Raw genomic sequence first — 18,941 nt, 5'->3', positions numbered from 1 at the left:
GACGTTTTATCTTATGTTTCTTGTTCAAAGGTGGTAATTTTTCAGCATTCCTTACCTTGGCCATGTCCCAGAATAGGGCACACCTTGTGCTTTTTGATACTCCAGTAACGTTGCAGCTCTGAAATATGGCCAAACTAGTGGCAAATGGCATCTTGGCAGCTTCACGCTTGATTTTCCTCAATTCATGGGCAGTTATTTTGCGCCTTTTTTGCCCAAGACTCTTATTGCGACCCTGTTGGCTATTTGCCATGAAACACTTGATTGTTCAGTGATCACGCTTCAAAAGTTTGGCAATTTCAAGACTGCTGCATCCCTCTGCAAGACATCTCACACTTTTGGACTTTTCAGAGCCCGTCAAATCTCTCTTCTGAGCCATTTTGCCAAAGGAAAGGAAGTTGCCTAAAGGTGGCTTTACACGCTACGATATCGCTTAAGCGATGTCGTTGGGGTCACGGCATTTGTGACGCACATCCGGCCGCTTTAGCGATGTCATTGTGTGTGACACCTATGAGCCATTTTGAATTGTCGCAAAAACGTTCAAAATCGCTCATCTGTGACATCCCCCCCTCTTCCCAATTATCGTTGCTGATGCTTGGACGATGTAGTTCATCGTTCCTGCAGCAGCACACATCGCTATGTGTGACACCGCAGGAACGAGGAACCTCACCTTACCTGCGGCCGCCGACAAAGCGGAAGGAAGGAGGTGGGCGGGATGTTACGTCCAGCTCATTTCTGCCCCTCCGCTTCTATTGGGCGGTTGCTTAGTGACGCTGAAAGAACCGCCCCCTTAGAAAGGAGGCAATTCGCCGGTCACAGCGACGTCGCTATGCAGGTAAGTACATGTGACGGGTCCGTGTGATTTTGTGCGCCACGAGCAGCGATTTGCCCATGTCGCACAAACGATGGAGGCGGGTACGCACGCTAGCGAGATCGCAGTGTGTAAAGCAGCCTTAATAATTAGGCACCCCTTATATAGAGTGTTGATGTCATTACACCACACCCCTCCTCATTACAGAGATGCACATCTCCTGATTTACTTAATTGGTAGTTGGCTCTTACACCTATACAGCTTGGAGTAGGACAACATGTATAAAAATCATGTGATCAAAATACTCATTTGGCTAATAATTCTGCACACCGTGTATATCTTACATTGGAAAAATTGAACCTGACCTTCACAGAGATGAAATACAGTAAAGTGAGCAACAAAGACAATAACTGGCAAAGAGTGCATGATACATCTTACAACAGATTTTTCAGGCCTTTCATTTTGGGTAATTTTTTTTGTTTTTATTTTTTTAATAGGTTCCAATTTAAAATGAAATAGCCCGCACCAGCATATGGCAGATGCCATGCTCCATTGTTATTTTTTTTCTTACAAGTAAAAGTATCCCAAGTATGACATTTATAACCAATACAATCAACTGTATGTCCAATGCTAAAATGATTCATGCCAGAGTGAGGGCACAAACAGAAAAAAAAACCAAAAAAAATTGACCTGTAACTGTTATTTTACAGGACCTACAGATCAATGCCAATGAAACCTGCTGTGAGAACCTGGCAGCGGACTAAAGACTATTGGACCAATGGACATAGAGCGGAGTCCACGTCTCAAAGGGATGCAGACTTTTTCCAGCACGGAGCGCTGGTTACGTCAATCTCATGGTTGTGTTTCATTAGATAATTTCTTGCTCGTCAGTTTCAGGTGCACAATAAAATGGTATTGGATTGGGAGGGGCACCATGGGAGGCAGTTCACACATACATGTATCATGCTCTTCTAGACCCCAAAGCCAGGAGGCAGGATGTGCTGGATAGATCTTATGCACACAGAAGACCAGGCACGAGATTGGTAATTAGAGAAAAGCAATAATTTCATTATTTCATTACTCTCGTTAGTACCACATGGGCCTTAATTAAGCCATTGTTCTCCCAGCCACTAGTCCCATTATGTGGATGGTGAGAGTAGACCCAGTAGATCAGTCATCGCTGGGGGGAGGGGGGTGTATCACATGCAGTCCCAGTTGAGGGGCTCGGCCTCAGGAAAATACCTCCACCAATGCAGTGTTCGCATTGGGAAAGCGGGAAGTTGTATTTTCATGGGTCGAGTTCAAACTTGGGGGCAGTTTGGGGTACTTAGCACACTAATGAGGGGATAGGGATTTGCTGCCTGTCGGAGTTGGATACATGTGCTGTGGTCGTGGTATCGGTTGTCTAGAGGAACGTAGGCTGTGACTACAGACCATGCCGGAAGGAGATACAAAAGTTGTGGGTCACCCAAGAGTTTGGAGATCGTGGATATCGCCTGGTACGTGGGCAGTGGGAACTATCTAGATCAGTTTGGGATCTCATGGACTGAGGGTATCTCGTTTGACCATCTACTCGGAGTTGCTGTAAGACCTTGGATGCAAAAACAAAAAAAAATTGGATTGTTAACGTGCCTAGTTGAATATACAACTCACAACATTAGATCTTCACACTTGTCAGTCATCTAATGTTCATGAGGAGCCATTTGACTCTCCCTCGAGAGCATTCAAAGCAAGTAGTTGAGCCGAATCTCCATCTCCTGATCAGCCACTACCAAACATATCAGACTTTGGCTTTCTCCACTTTCCCCACTGAAAACACATGCACGACTGCCTGAAACAGCATGTGGCAGTCGGAGGAATATTTCCCAAGACCTACACCTGGGTTCAGCTAGTTCCCAAAATACAACTATAAAAATGAGTGATTTGAAAATGTGTTTTAAGTAATCTTCATAATTAAATATTTTTTAGGATGTGTGGTTTTGCAGTAGAGACCATGCCAAATATTTTCTCATTTCAAAGCACTCACTGTTCTTCAAAGAACAGACAACAGGTTTGTCAAGTTTAATTACTAAACTTGATTTTGATTCAAGACAGATGGGCTCCATTTTGACAGCTAGCCCACTCTTGACGCATGCTTGGTTTTCTGCAAAATGCAACAAGCAGTAAGCCTATAAAAACAAGTTTGCAGTTACACAAATTTGCATATAAACACTCAAAGCATTGTTAAAACCATGGGAATGAGATTGCATATATTTATCTACATGGTAACCAACTACACAATCATCCAGTCACAGCGTGTAGACTGCGATATTATTCCAAAAAATGCTATGTGGCTCTCTGACACTTTTCACAGACTCAGAACAGTAGAAAAATAAACAAAAAGATAGTGAATTAATATGCAACAATTTATTTTACATACTAAAATTGTTTCTAAAAATGTTTTACATTTTTAATTTTTGTTTAAAATTACTATGTTCCTGGCTAACTTCACATATACCAATGGCACTAAGGCTGACTAGTCTTATAGTACTTCTAATTTAAAGGGAACCTGTCACCTAGAATATGCGTTCGGACCTATCAGCAGACGCATGTTTGCCCTAATTACACCTCCCTACTCATCCTTGTGTTGTAAAATTGTATAATATGAAAGTAATAAACGTTTTATTACCTTCATATTTCCTATGTAAATTAGAGAGCCGCTGGCCACATGGGTGGCGTCTTGCCCTATGGACGTCTGCATACTTTCCGTGGTATCACACCCCTGTGGGCGTGATACCATGGAGTCACATGAGCGACATCCCCGTCGCTCATTCTATCCTGCGCGCATTGTGGCAGGCTTCTTTTTCGGGTGTTCACTCGGCGGCTTCAGACGCGCAGTGCGCGTTTGAAACTGACAAGGAGAACCCGGAAGAGAAGCCTGCCGCAATGGTAAGTATAAACGTGCGCAGGATAGAATGAGCGACAGGGATGTCGCTCATGTGACTCCATGGTATCACACCCACAGGGGCATGATACCATGGAAAGTATGCAGACGTCCATAGGGCAAGAGCCGCCCATGTGGCCAGCGGCTCTCTAATTTACATAGGAAATATGAAGGTAATAAAACGTTTATTACTTTCATATTATACAATTTTACAACACAAGGATGGGTAGGGAGGTGTAATTAGGGCACACATGCGTCTGCTGATAGGTCAGAACGCATATTCTAGGTGACAGGTTCCCTTTCTGTTAAGCGCTTCTGGTTCACCAATAGACCTAAAACATCCATGCAGTCCCGCTCCTACTCTGCATAGTAGAGCAGCTACACAGGATCATGCAACGGACAGCCAGAGTACCCACGGAGAAGCCACTGACTGTTTATTGCCATCTACATCTTTACTGTCACTGTATATACACAGTGCTAAAGCACTATGTATGTGGTACTAGCACTGACTGTGCTTCCTCCTGCATGTGCAGCAGTCCTGTGTATAGGGAAGGAGCAGGAGTTGCTGGCTAATAGGAGACCCAGTCAGCTCTACTATTCTACCATGAGGCTGCATTTCCTCTGTAACTGGGGCTAATATACCAGCCACAGTTACAAGGGAAATAAGATGATAATACAAATATTTAAATATTAAAATGCCCCTCAATGGGGGACGTAAGGTGTCATATAAATAAAATTATTAAGTAAAAATAGCAGGTGATAAATAAAATGATAATGCCACTGTAAAAACAAATTGGTTACTAGCCCGCCCCTGTGAATTAAAAAAAAAAAAAAAGTGTCCAATACATAATTACGTGTTATGGACAGACAAATCGAAGTTTGAGGTGTTTGGCTGAAACAGAAGAACATTTGTGAGACACAGAACTACTGAAAAGATGCTGGAAGAGTGTCTGACGCCATCTGTGAAGCATGGTGGAAGTAATGTGATGGTCTGGGGTTACTTTGCTGCTGGTAAAGTGGGAGATTTGTACAATGTAAAAGGGATTTTGAATAAGGAAGGCTATCACTTCATTTTGCAACGCCATGCCATAGCCTGTGGACAGCGCTTGATTGGAGCAAAATTTCATCCTACGACAGAACAATGACCCAAAGCACACCTCTAAATTATGCATGAACAATTTAGGGAAGAAGCAGGCAGCTAGTATTCTATCTGTAATGGAGTTGCCAGCCCAGTCACCAGATCTCAACCCTATTGAGCTGTGGTGGGAGCGGCTTGACCGTATGGTACACAAAAAGTGCCCATCAAACCAATCCAATTTGTGGGAGGGGCTTCTGGAAGCATGGGGTGAAATATCTCCAGAATACCTCAGCAGATTAACAGCTAGAATGCCAAAGGTCTGCAAAGCTGTAATTGCTGCAAAGGGAGTATTCTAGGAGGAAAGCAAAAGTTTGAAGGAGAAAATTATTATTTCATGTAAAAATCATTATTTCTAACCTAGTCAATGTCTGGACTATATTTTCTATTCATTATGCAACTCATTTGAGAAGTAAAAGTGATTTTTCATGGAAAACACAAAATAGTCTGGGTGACTCCAAACATTTGAACTGTAGTGTAGTCTCTAAATAAAATGGTTTTGGAAATTGTTAGAAAAAAAAAAAGAAAAAAAAAAAAATTGCTGATAGAATTTTTTGTTAGAAGGGTTAAAAGTTTGTTTAAAAAATGGTGCTGATATAAAGTAGACAAAATGGTAACTGTTAGTTAACTATTTTGTTTAACATAACACTAGTTTAAGGACATAAAAATTCAAAGTTTGAGAAATGCAAAATTTTCAAATTTTTGCCAAATTTCAGATGTTTTCACAAATAAGCAAAATATAGACGTAAATTTACCACTACCATGAAGTACAGTATGTTATGAAAAAAAAAATCTCAGAATCACTGGGTTCAATGGTAATGTTCCAGAGGTATTACATCATGAAGGGACACTGGTCAGAAATGAAAAAATTGGCCTGGTCAGGAAGGTGAAAACAGGCTCGGGGGTGAAGGGGTTAAATGAAAGCAATCGACATATTGAAGTTGTACAGGACTTGCTTCTCAGCGTCTTTACACATGTTGATGAAGAATGATAGGCACAAAACAATCACTAATAGATCACTCTGCCCCATAGAGTATCAGGTTATCAGCAGCACGTCTGTAGTTCGAAATGGGAGATGTGCTGCTGAGAACAAGGATTTGTGTGCCACCATAAACAATCCAATCACCGATGAATGAGCAGCATTTTCCTCGTTCATTGGGAAACTGCAAATATGTTTACACTTATGTACTCTTGTACGTGTAGCCGGGATTTATAAATGGATACTACAGACACACAGTGCCGTATGTGATACAAACACTGTATGTTACACACACACACAGACATGTATACATCGAGCAAACAGACATATACTCAGAGCACATACATACATATGTATATACATAGAGCACCTTCATACAGACATACAAAGAGCACACCTACACCTACCGGGAGTTCATACATTCTGATGTCTTCACCAACATATACAGTACCACCAGGAGTGGGGTCCCTGGGGTCAATTGCTCAGTTTGTGGCCCAACACCCTCAAAGCTGACCCTCGGGAGGCTAACAGGCAGAAGTGTAAAAAAGACCTGGATCCCTTTGTGTTCTCCGCAACAACACTGCTATGCTGACAGAGAGAGCCCCCTCCCTCTGTCAAACACCTTAGATTCCACAGTCGCTATTGAATGTGGCATCTAATGGGTTAAACAAACAGGGACCACATTTACTGAGAGAGTCCCTGATTCCCCAAGTTGTTAGTGACAGGCTGGGCAATGGCCTGCTATAGGTAGGCCATTCGGATCCGTGCTTGTACTGCGGGTGTTTCGAGCCTCTCACGGACCCGGGGGTCACGTCGCTCTGCAAGGGAGTTGGTGCTACACGTGGGGATTTGGGTGAGGAGTTCCACGGCTGGGGCTGCGGTGGTTTGGTTTTGGATGTTAGTTCGTGACGCCACCCACGGGTTGTGGTGATTGTAGACACCACCACTGCGGTGAAGGTATGGGGGGCTCCCGGGAGCTGTGTAATGGCGCAGCTAGGTGTTGACCCATCCGTGGGTAGGGGGTGTTGGTCCCGGGGACTGGTAGGCGTGGGCCGGGGTGCAGGGTGAAGTGCTGCGGTGCAGTGCCTGATGGCACTGGTGTACTCACTCTGACACAAGACACTGGAGTCTCTGGTAAACCAAACGGAGGGATGAATGGGGCCCGCAGCCGGCTGTAGCTTCTCCCAAATAGGTTGGTGGCTTCCACCTTTCTCCTGCAACTGCGTGTGTAAATGTTTGATTTCTATGACTAGACACCGGTAGTCCGCTCCCCGACTTGAATATGCCGTAGGAGCCAGTTTGCCCGCAGACGCTGGCCCTTTGGGTCTATGCCTTGGCGGTGGCTTTACCCTGTATGGTTGGGCTGTTTGTCCTCTAACGGGGCTTGGGTGGGATAGGTCCTTAAGTCCAGTCCGCAATCAGTTGATTCAACTCGGCCCTGTCGATTCAGGGCTTTGTACTGGGTCTGAGTACCCTGCCTGGTGCTCCGGTATCCAGTTGGCTCCCCGGTTCGGTTCCGGTGGGCCACTACCCTGTCCCGGTCCCTTACGGTTCCACCGGTCGTCTTCCCGGTCTCCTGCAGGCGGCCACCACCGTCTGCCTCCTTGCCAATGGCGACTGGGCTCCGACCCAGCCACCTGGTAGTCTCTTATCAGGGCCCGGACACAGGACTGCCCGTGGCCTTGGCTGCTCTCCACTCGCACCTGAACTTCACTCTAGAACCTGAACTTGACTCACTGTTTTCCCGCCTCCAGGCCTGTGAACTCCTCAGTGGGCGGAACCAACCACCTGCCTCCGCCCCCCCTGGTGTGGACATAAAACCTGGAGGGTGGTGACAAGGCTTTTAGTTTGACTGGTGTTACCTAAGCGGGAGGGGGGTGTGGTGTTGTGTGTGACTACCTGGGACGACCTGACTAGTCCGGGGCGTCACATATATAGTATTGCAATCTTCGCTGTAAAAAAGGTAGAGAAAAAGGTCATTCTGGCAATTTCTGTACAACCCCAAAACATGCAGGAGTGGTTATTGCCTGTGATCATAAACACAAATCGTGTACAAAGCATCATGTACATTTGCTTTTTCAAGCTAGGTGGAAATAAAAGAACAGCACTGGTATGGTATATGAATGTACTAGCTCCATTTCATTGATATTAAATATTTCTTCATTATCAGTTTACTATTACAATATGGAATAACCCCTAGAATTTATCCCCAATCACCACTGGCCACATATTACATTCTTTTTGAGAAGCAGGTCATTTTAAAGAGATCAGAGACTTTCTAACGCAATCACACTAGTCGTGTGCACACTTACCGATAATGACTGTATTGTCATCAGCAATAAGCAGTTTGCTGTGCACATATATCAGCTCAGTAACCAGGTTTCCTTCCAGTTCTGCATGTGTCCGGAGACCACAGAAGGAGATGTAGTTCAGCCAATTATCTCCAACTGAAGAAAAAACATCACATTTGTTAGTAACAGATTTCCAGCAGAGAACGGAGAATTCTAGCACAAGGACAGAACAAGTGCTCCCCCTGCTGGCAGGTAGAAGAGTATCAGACCTGCTTAAAAGGGAACCTGACAGCAGGATTTACCCCCATTAAATAATTACAGCGCTGCATGCAAGCAACCCCAATGTTAAGGGATAGTTGTTTCTATAAATGTAAGATGGACATTGTAATCTTTTGTTCCTGCATATGCTATTGGGTTTGTCTAGTCGTAGAGATTTATACATCTGCTGAGCAGTCCAGCCCAGGCAGGTGGTATCACATGCATAGAGGCGGAGTTATGGGCACTGTAGTGCCCCTCTGTTTCCTCCCAACATCCTAGGTCACACAAATCAGTGGTGGCTGCTGTGACCTCAGGTGTGCAGTGTGCTCATGTGTCATTACCCCGACGTTACATTGCACACCCGGAGTCTGACTGACCGAGTGCGTCTCTCTGCAATCTGTTACTGTGCTAAGGCGGAAGGTAGTGGCTCATGAAGTGAACTACTGCCTTTGTGCCTTTATGTGCCAGATCAATGCGATATGCAGCAGCACAGCACATCTGCTGTGAGAAGCGCTGCGTGGTGATTTTCTCCATGTCCAACTGCACTAGCGTGTAGTACTGAACATAGTACATACTAAATAGTACACAACACAGACCAAAAAGTATATATCACAGCAAATGTGTGTATTGCGCCGAGCCAGCACGTAGTGGCACATAAGCAGAAGTTCACTCTATGAGCCACTACCTTCTGACTCAGTGTGACCGGTAACCATTTGCAGAGGAAAGCGCTCGGCGGGTCGGACATCGGGTGTGCAGTGACATGCCAGAGTAGTGACACATACCACTGTGCACACCCAAAGTTACACTGACCACCTAGGATTTGTGTGGCATAGGATGTTGGAGGAAACAGAGCGGCACTGCAGAGACCAAAACCGCATCTCTATGGGCGCAATACCGCCTGGCTGGGCGGCTCAGCAGAAGTACACGCCTCCATGACTAGACAAACTAATTAGCATATTCAAGAACAAAAGATTAAAATGCTGATCTTATGTTTATATAAATAACTTTCCCATTGCAATGAGCATTTAATGACAAATGCAGCATTGTAATTAAATTATTAAATTTAACCTGACAGTACGATTTACCCCTGATAACGATTCTTATATATACAGTGGAACCTTGGTTAACGAGAACAATCCGTTCTGGGAGTGTGCTTGTTAACCAAGTTACTCGTTCAGCAAAGCAAGATTTCCCGTAGGAAATCATTGCAATGCAGACCATTCATTCCACAACTTGTTAAATGTCCCATCCTGGTCCCCTATTGTGTCATTCCACACATGCACAAACACGTACAAACACACACATATTATGCTCACCTTACCTTCCGTTCCATTGCCGAACTCCTGGGACTTGCTGTTCTCCGGTACGGGCTGTGTATCGGGTTACCATAACGACGAGGGAGGAACTTCCGCTGCCAGAGCGCTGACGTCAAAGGCAGAAGACGCTTGCCTCTGATTGGCCAGCACGCTGCCTTTGAGTAGCGATGACAGGAAGTTCCTTCTTCGTCGCTATGGTTGCCGATGCACAGCCTGGAGTGGAGCGGTGAAGTAAACGACCCAGGAGGCCAGCGATTGAAGTGAAGGTACACATATTATGCTCACCTTATCTTCCATCGCCGGCCTCCTGGGTCTTGTAGTTCGCCGCGAGGACGTTGCGATGTACCGGCGGAACAGAAGAATGGAACGGAAGGTAAAGTGAGCGTGCATGTGTGTGTTTGTGTGGACTGCAAGTGCGGGTCAGAGTGCGGTGGATGTACAGAACCGGAAGTGTGTGCAGTGAGTATTTTGCTCGTCCAGCAAAGCTTTCTCGTAAACCGAGTTACAAATTTACAGAAAGCTTTGCTTGTTAAGCAAAATTCTCGTTAAGTGGGTTACTCGTTAAGCGAGGCTCCACTGTACTTATAACAGATACTTTTAATATATTTAAAAAAAAAATGGAAATCATATTTGTAGAAACTAACACTTAACTCATAACTAGATCATCGGCTTTTGGCTTTATTCACGTCAGCATTTTATCAGAATTTATAGGCCACAACAGAACGGGAGTGAGTCTTTCCATTATAACTTCACCTCGTTGGTTCCTCTAGTAGTTTTGATTTACAAATACTGATGAAATACTGACGTGTGAATAAGACCTTAATCTCTCACTGCAAAACTGAGCATGAAGACTTGTACTGTTAGATTGCTGGTTAAATATATACACAGAGACACCACTAATTGTATTTTATTTTTTATCATGATAAAAATTAGCTACACATACAGCAGATGGGTTTACCAAGTACTGTCTATATGCTGTACTGCAGGTAAAGCCTGCGAAGACGCCTACTGATCGAGGAGAAGCAGCGCCGTGCTGAGGACTAAGCTCAGTCTTTTCTGGCTGGCTTGTTCTGCCTTTATTCAGAGAGTATCATACAGGCTCACAGAAAATCTATAGCCTGTACTCGGATAACCCGTCTACTCCCAGGAGTGCCAGACTAAGCTAATTAGAGCAGAAGGGGCGCAGCATTCAGCCATGCCCTCATATTCTACCCAGTGGGGAGAAGTTCAGCACCTGGACCTCACACAAAGCTGCTATCATTTTTTATTTTAACTACATAAATCATTTTTATAATCAAGTTGGGCCCCAACGACCAATTCCGCTCTCCTAAACTGACTGATCCGCAAATGTATATGCTGGAAAATATCAGACTTACTTTCTGCCTTTAACTGCTCAATGATGGAATGTTCTCCTCGGCAAATGGTCCTACAAGAATTTCAATAGAAAAAAAATCATCAGAACAACAACTAGGAATAGAAGCAAAATTATAAAAAATATAACCAGTCTGTATTTAAGTGGTTCTTCTGCCTCTGCTCACTCAGGAATAAGAAGCCGAGTGGGGCCGGTGATTTCAGGTCTACCAATACACGCCGGGTCGCATGCCTGTTCGTCAGGTATCATTCATGGAATAGGACAGGGGCATGATATGAGCCACTTGATGATGTGACCCAGCTGGTACCAGTAGACATGACATCCCCGCTAAGCTTCTGAGACGAAAATTAATGGAGCCAGTCAATGTCAATTGCCTTTGTCAATCTTATTAATTGCAGGTGGAAGAAAGGCAATTGCTTCAGCTAAATAGGAAAGGGTTCTTTACAGTTAGAGCCAGACTGTGGAATGCCCTACCACAAGAGGTAGTAATGGCTGACACTAACAACTTTTAAAAAACCGCTGGATGATTTCCTCAGTACACACAACATTGTCAGTTATAAATGATTTGGTGACTATGTAGAATTGGTGGAGGAAGGTTTAACTGGATGGACCTAGGTCTCTTTTCAGCCTATGTAACTAATTACAATCATAAGATTCACAGCCAGATTTACGCAAGACAGGAACAGATATGCTTGGCTGCCCACAAGGATCGCTTCTATGCTATTGCAATTTCCTGCAGCAGGCAAGACAATGGACAATAAATGCTGCTACACTGAAATGACCACAAGAGGGGGCTAAAACCTAGCAGACAGGACAAGTATGACTATATTATATTGCTTCATGTACGTAATACTATGTGATCCTCATGTCATGGAACAAGTTAAGGTTTAGGTCACCCAAATAGTGACAGAACAATTATTACAACTAAATATACAAAAATTACATTTTGCCAAGTAACAATCACCCGAAATTATAACTAAGGAAATATCTAAGATGATATCTTTGTTACATTTATACCAATGTTGGAGTTCTGCACACTAAGATAAGTTACTGAGCAATGAAAACAGAGGAGATGAAACAGCCTGGCCGCTTCTCTAAATGCCAATACCTGTAATTGAAGTGCATGACAGCCTGCAATGCGTTTCCTCCTCCAGTGGAAATATCGCCTTCAAATCCTGGGAGCAGAGGAGTGATCACGTACACCCGGTACTTTTTGTTTTCCCTTTGTGAAAGAGCATTATACAGATTAGCTAGTTATTTATTTTGCAACTAGATATTTGCTTGCTTATGTAATCACCATGATATTTTAGATTATGAGCCCCAAAATGAATTCCCTATCAGAATTTCTTGGGGAGAACATTTAAACTCCCTACAGATGTGGTCCTAAAAGGGATCGGACCCCAATCCCCTGGTACCCAAAAAGCAACAGCGCTATTTACACACATAACACTAACATTGTTGGTGTTCGCTATTGAAAGAGAAAACCAATGGGGGGGGTTATATACAGAGGGTTGTCTCAGTTGGACTAGCGGTTATAAAGGACTTAGGTTTGTGACTTTTTGGCCTGTAACAGAAAAACATGGTTAACTGTTCTGAAAGCCCAACTATTATACAAGGGATAATAAGAATTTAGTTAAGGAAGGTGGTTATGTAGATTAGATAAAGGTCAGTGCTAATTTGTATGGCAGCGTGCCAACATTTCCATTTTGATAGCAGGGAAAGAAAAAAAAAAAATCTTAGGCATGTTGGATCTTAAGTTGCCCAACTCTCTCTCATGGATGATGAACTGCCCACCATAGATGTCTGGCAGCGGCTCATTCGACAGATATTGCTCACATCCCAAACATATACATGCCTTGCGTAGATGGCTGGCGGATATCTGAGGCATTTGGCCACCTTTACATACTAAAGTGAGCCAAGAAAAGATAAAGTGTGATAAATCTTGAGGAATTTACACAATCACAAAAAGCCATCTGCTTTTTTCTTCTACAATAATGTATCGTGTCCTTCACGAGACCCACCATTAGGGCACAGAAGAAAGGCCTGGCAATCTACTTCCGTATTATGCAAATAAGACTTGATTAAAGCTGGTGTCACACATAACGACGACGACAACGACGTCGCTGCTACGTCACCATTTTCTGTGACGTTGCAGCGACGTCCCGTCGCTGTCGCTGTGTGTGACATCCAGCAACGACCTGGCCCCTGCTGTGAGGTCGCCGGTCGTTGCTGAATGTCCAGCTTCATTTTTTGGTCGTCACTCTCCCGCTGTGACACACACATCGCTGTGTGTGACAGCGAGAGAGCGACGAAATGAAGCGATCAGGAGCCGGCACTGGCAGCTGCGGTAAGCTGTAACCAGCGTAAACATCGGGTAACCAAGGGAAGACCTTTCCCTGGTTACCCGATGTTTACGCTGGTTACCAGCCTCCGCTCTTGCTGCCAGTGCCGGCTCCTGCACTGTGACATGTGGCTGCAGTATGCATCGGGTAATTAACCCTATGTGTACTGTAGCAAGGAGAGCAAGGAGCCAGCGCTAAGCAGTGCGCGCGGCTCCCTGCTCTCTGCACTGACATGTAGCTGCAGCACACATCGGGTTAATTAACCCGATGTGTGCTGCAGGAGAGCAAGGAGCCAGCGCTAAGCGCGGCTCCCTGCTCTCTGAACTGTGACATGTAGCTGCAGCACACATCGGGTTAATTAACCCGATGTGTGCTGCAGGAGAGCAAGGAGCCAGCGCTAAGCGCGGCTCCCTGCTCTCTGCACATGTAGCACAGCGACCTTATGATCGCTGCTTCTGCTGTGTTTGACAGCTAAGCAGCGATCATAACAGCGACTTACAAGGTCGCTGTTACGTCACCGAAAATGGTGACGTAACAGCGACGTCGTTGTCGCTGTCGTTTAGTGTGACACCAGCTTAAGAGTACAACTAATGAAATTCGATCTAGTACTGGAAAATGCTCCTCTAGGTAGAAAGGCACTCAACAAGCTACTGTGGACGAGCCGATGGTCGACCTTAGTATGATTAAAGCGTTTTTTACACGCTGCGACATCGCTAGCAATTGCTAGCGATGTCGAGCGCAATAACACCCACCCCTGTCGTATGTGCGATATGTTGTGATCGCTGCCGTAGCGAACATTATCGCTACGGCAGCATCACACGGACTTACCTGCCTAGCGACGTCGCTCTGGCCGGCGAACCGCCTCCTTTCTAAGGGGGCAGTTCGTGCGGCATCACACAGCAGGCATCCAATAGAAGCGGAGGGGCGGAGATGAGCGGGACGTAACCTCCCGCCCACCTCCTTCCTTCCGCATTGCCGATGGAGGCAGGTAAGGAGATGTTCCTCACTCCTGAGGTGTCACACACAGCGATGTGTGCTGACGCAGGAACGAGGAACAACATCGTTAGAGGAAAACGATTTTAGGTTTCAGGACGACCTCTCCGCAGCAAACGATTTTGGCCGCTTTTGCGATCGTTTAAGGTCGCACATAAGTGTCACACACTGCGATATAGTTAATGACGCCGGATGTGCGTCACAAACAACGTGACTCCGACGATAATTCATTAACGATATTGTAGCGTGTAAAGCCCGCTTAAGTCTCATGACACGCCTGATTAAAGCTGCAAGGACATCTTGGTGCTGAAATCGCTTGATCAAAAGCTGCATAGATAGCATAACGTTTGGAATTCAGAATGTGCGTTCCATTAACGAAGGCAAACTCAACATCGTCAAAGCTGAAATGGACAGAACATGACTCTACTTACTCTGCATTAGCAAATCAAGATGGATGTGATGCCCCTGCGGGAACCAGGTATCACAAAAACAAGGTAACAACAAAGAAACAGATCCTACATGACTGTGCCAGTCATCACACAGACACACACACACAGACACACACACACAGACACACACACACAGACACACACACACAGACACACACACACAGACACACACACACAGACACACACACACAGACACACACACACAGACACACACACACAGACACACACACACAGACACACACACACAGACACACACACACAGACACACACACACACAAAACTGGGAGGAAGAGACCAGACCTAGGGGAGGAGAAAGTGACCTGGGAAGTGTGGCAAGTCAGTCGGAGAAAGGAAGTGAAAGAGGAAGGTGTTGAGAAGAGAAGTGAGCGGTAGTAAAAGGAAAGGAATCAAGACAGACAGACTCTTGAGACCCATTGAAAGTAGCAAAGAATCCGCAAAGACCTGAGTAGAAAGATCAGCCACTCAAAGGAGAAAAGTAGCTGAAGAGCGAGAGAGCAAGCTCCAAGGACAGAGGGATTCTGTGAGGTAGACATCCAGGGCTCACAGTACTTTACACACACGGGGTGCAGATCCCAGAACAGACCAGGACTTCAAGCCATCTGTTAAGTCTGCCAGGCGGGTGGGTTTCCAGGACTCATCTGCCCCCACTAACGTTCGAGGCATCAGCAGCAAAGAGGGGATCGGGAGAAATGCCCTTAAATAGTTCAAGCTGCCTGCGGCAGGACCCAGACACCAGAAAAACCTCCAAGTGCTCCACGCCAGGGAGGACTGACAAATACACCAGAGTGCATTGGTGGTAGAGTGGCACCAGGTTGGCTAGCACAGCTATAAGGACACAGGCGTATCTGAGATGCCGCACATCCCCAGGGCGCAAATCCAGTAAGTAAAGACAATCAAACTGCACTCCCTGTCTGGACTGACTTATTGCTGCACGCCTCCACGTTAACCCTTCACCTACCCCTGGGGAAAAGCCCTGGTCGCGGAGGGCTCCACCATCCATGCTGCCCCCATCCACCATCCCCAGCGGGAACCCGCAGCGGCGGCCGTACCATTACTGGCCACAAACCGCGAGTGGCGTAGTCGGACTTATTATTTTATTTTTCTTTTCATTTAAAACTGGTCGACAGTGCCCCCGGGTCTGGAACTCCCTCGAGCCACGGACCGTCTATATCAGAGCAGCTCAGCTGCCCCGAGGCGCAACAATGGACTCAAGCTGAACAATTCTAGTCAAACAAACATTGGGTCTACTTACTATGGCAATGATAACCAAAAGGAGAAACATTGTGGCTGTTATTCTCATACAAAAATTGTCTGACACTGTCCTGAAGTACAACACAGTTCGTCGTAGAGTCCTCTCGATACGACTACAAAGAGCTTCCAATCCAAGTCACAGTTATACAAGTCTATGCACCAACAACAGATGTCAATGAGGAGGATGTTGAAGTATTCTTTTTTTTTTTTTTAATAAACTATAGAATTTTTATTAACAAAACGTGTCAAATATTACATCATATTGACAATAAGTTCTCAACAGTCAACACATTATTAAGAGGGTTAGGGAGGGAAGGGGGGTACGGGGAGATTGTGACCTTACATTAATTTTCCAATCACATTCTCTATATACAAATCTACAAAAGTTATTTTAGAACAGTATTTAAACTGGAAGACAACCAATTGTTCCATTTTTTTATGAAATTGTGATATTATTAGATGAAGCAATTATTTTTACTAATAGACCCTTAATCAGCAAGATGATTTCGGACATTGTAGGTTTTTCCAAAAACGTGCAATTTTGATTCTTGTTGCACAATAATATGTACAATCACTGTACGGATCTCTTAGGGGAATGAGTCCAGATCAATGGCGAGCAGCGCCTGCTGTGTGGATAGCATTATTAGTGCATTAAAATCTGAGATATTAAATGATTTAATGCTTCCAACAGACGTCTAAAATTACTACAATTCCACCATATGTGTAACATGTCTGCGCTGGGGTCTCCACATCTCCAGCCCTCGTCCTGGGTATTATGGAACATTTTAGATATTTTATAGGGGGTGTGATGTTGATGTATTTTACAATCAAGTTCAAGAAGAAATCGACAAGATGCCAAAACAAGACTTACTCATGATCATGGGAGATTTGAATGCCAAAGTGGGCAATGGCAAACATGGAATCCTTGTTCGAAACTTTGGACTTGGTGAATGAAAGGAGGCTGAAGATAGATTCACTGACTTTTGTACGACAAATCAAGTGTCCATCATGAACACTTTCTTCCAACATTACAAAGCCTTTACACATAGACATTACAAAATGGTTCCTATAACAATCATATTAACTACATATGTATTTGACAAAGCTGGAGATCATCGAACATTACTGCAAAATCAAAGCTAGGAGCTGACTGAGGAACGGATCATGAATTTCTGACAGCAAAGACTAGGGTCAAGCTGTGCATGCAAAAAGACTAGACAACAGGTCATTTTTAACTTCAATTTGACCAACATACCTATAATATTTTGGAACGGTCTACACAACTGATTTATATCTCTGGACAAAGATAAAACAGCCTGAAGAATTATGGACACATAAAACCTATTAATACTGAAGAAGTTAGAAAGACAATAAACAAGAGGAAGAAGAGACACCCGCAACCATGATTAACAGAAGAGACCCCAGAAGAGACCCTAAAGATTATTGACGAAAGACAAATAGCCAAAGCAAAAGGAAACAAACAGGTCACAAACAACATCAGTGACTAAAGAGAGCCATTGAGGAGACAAAGAACTTTATTACCAAAAGATATGTACTAAGATTGAAAATTAACACCTGAAGTGCATTCCAAAAGATAAACGATACGATGAAATTTTCACCCAAGCATGGGAATGTTTAAAGATCCCAACAGGAACAAACTAACTGAGCCAGAATAGATCAAAGAAAGATGGAAAGAATACACGGAGCACATCTACAAGAACGACAGACAATACGATACAGGAAAAAATGGAGACTGGAAATGATAGCGAACCAAACATCTTAAAATACGAAGTTGTTGCTGTGATAAAGAACTTGTCAAAAAACAAAGCACTTCGATGTGACAATATTCCGATAGAACAGTCTTCTGCAGCTGATGTCATCACAAGCCTGTGTCAACAGATACGGACAACTAGTAAATGACCCAAAGACTGGAGAATAACGGTGTTTATTCCTATTCCGTAGAAGGGAGTTACTATCAAAAGTGGAAACCATCGGTCTATTGTACTCGTACCTCATGCCAACAAAATACTACTAAAGATCCTACAAAGATGGCCACAGCCTTACCTTAACAAAGAGCTGCCAGAGGAACATGCAGGATTCAGAAAATTCAGAGGAACAAGAGTTGTAATTGCTAACATTAGATGGTTAATGGAAAAAGCCGAAAAGGAGCTCTATTTTTGCTTCATTGACTACAGCAAAGCTTTGGCTGTGTTGATCACCAGAAACTTTGGAATACCATGAAAGATATGGGTGTGCCAACCATCTGATTAGCCTCATCAAGAACCTTTACTTTGACCAGTGACATGGCAAGGTTCAAAGTAGAATGAGGCATCAGACAAGACTGCATCTGTCACCAATTTTTCCGCTTTATAAGGCGCACCGGATTATAAGACTCATCCCAAATTTAGAGAGAAAATAGGTAAAAAAAATAAAAAATGGAGTCAGTCTTATACTCCGGTGTTGTCTTACCGGAGGGGGGCAGCAGTGGTGGTGAGGCGGGGTCACAGGAGGCAGAAGTTGTGCTGTCAGACACGGCGGGTCAGTGGCGGCAGGCGCGGCGGGTCAGTAGTGGCAGCAGCAGCGGGTGAGTGGTGCAGCAGCAGGTTGCGGTGAGTGTCCCAGTGTCCGCGGTCCCGGTTCAAATGATGGCACCTAGAGCAGCGCATGCGCAGATTGAAGTCTAATCCAAGAGCTCCATCTGTGCACGCGCTGATTACCGGCGCAATCATTTGAAACTGGGACCACGGACACACACTGGGAAACATGCCACACAGCCACCCGAACGCACAGCAGGCCGCCCGCC

The 18,941-nt window shown here is 44.6% G+C and overlaps 1 protein-coding gene across 1 annotated transcript in view; it reads right to left on the bottom strand.

Annotated features, from left to right (window-relative positions):
• Nucleotides 1-18,941, bottom strand: part of PLD1 (phospholipase D1) — a 364,378-nt gene that overhangs the window by 13,075 nt on the left and 332,362 nt on the right. Inside the window, 3 exon segments of the mRNA XM_075340618.1 lie at nt 8,158-8,292; nt 11,087-11,136; nt 12,191-12,304. Of these exon segments, the coding sequence (XP_075196733.1) occupies nt 8,158-8,292; nt 11,087-11,136; nt 12,191-12,304 (299 nt within the window).

This window comes from Anomaloglossus baeobatrachus, chromosome 3 (assembly GCF_048569485.1).
Source record: "Anomaloglossus baeobatrachus isolate aAnoBae1 chromosome 3, aAnoBae1.hap1, whole genome shotgun sequence".
Lineage (NCBI taxonomy): Eukaryota > Metazoa > Chordata > Amphibia > Anura > Aromobatidae > Anomaloglossus > Anomaloglossus baeobatrachus.
The sequence above is the reverse complement of the archived record's forward strand: the minus strand, read 5'-3'. Positions and strand labels throughout refer to the sequence as shown.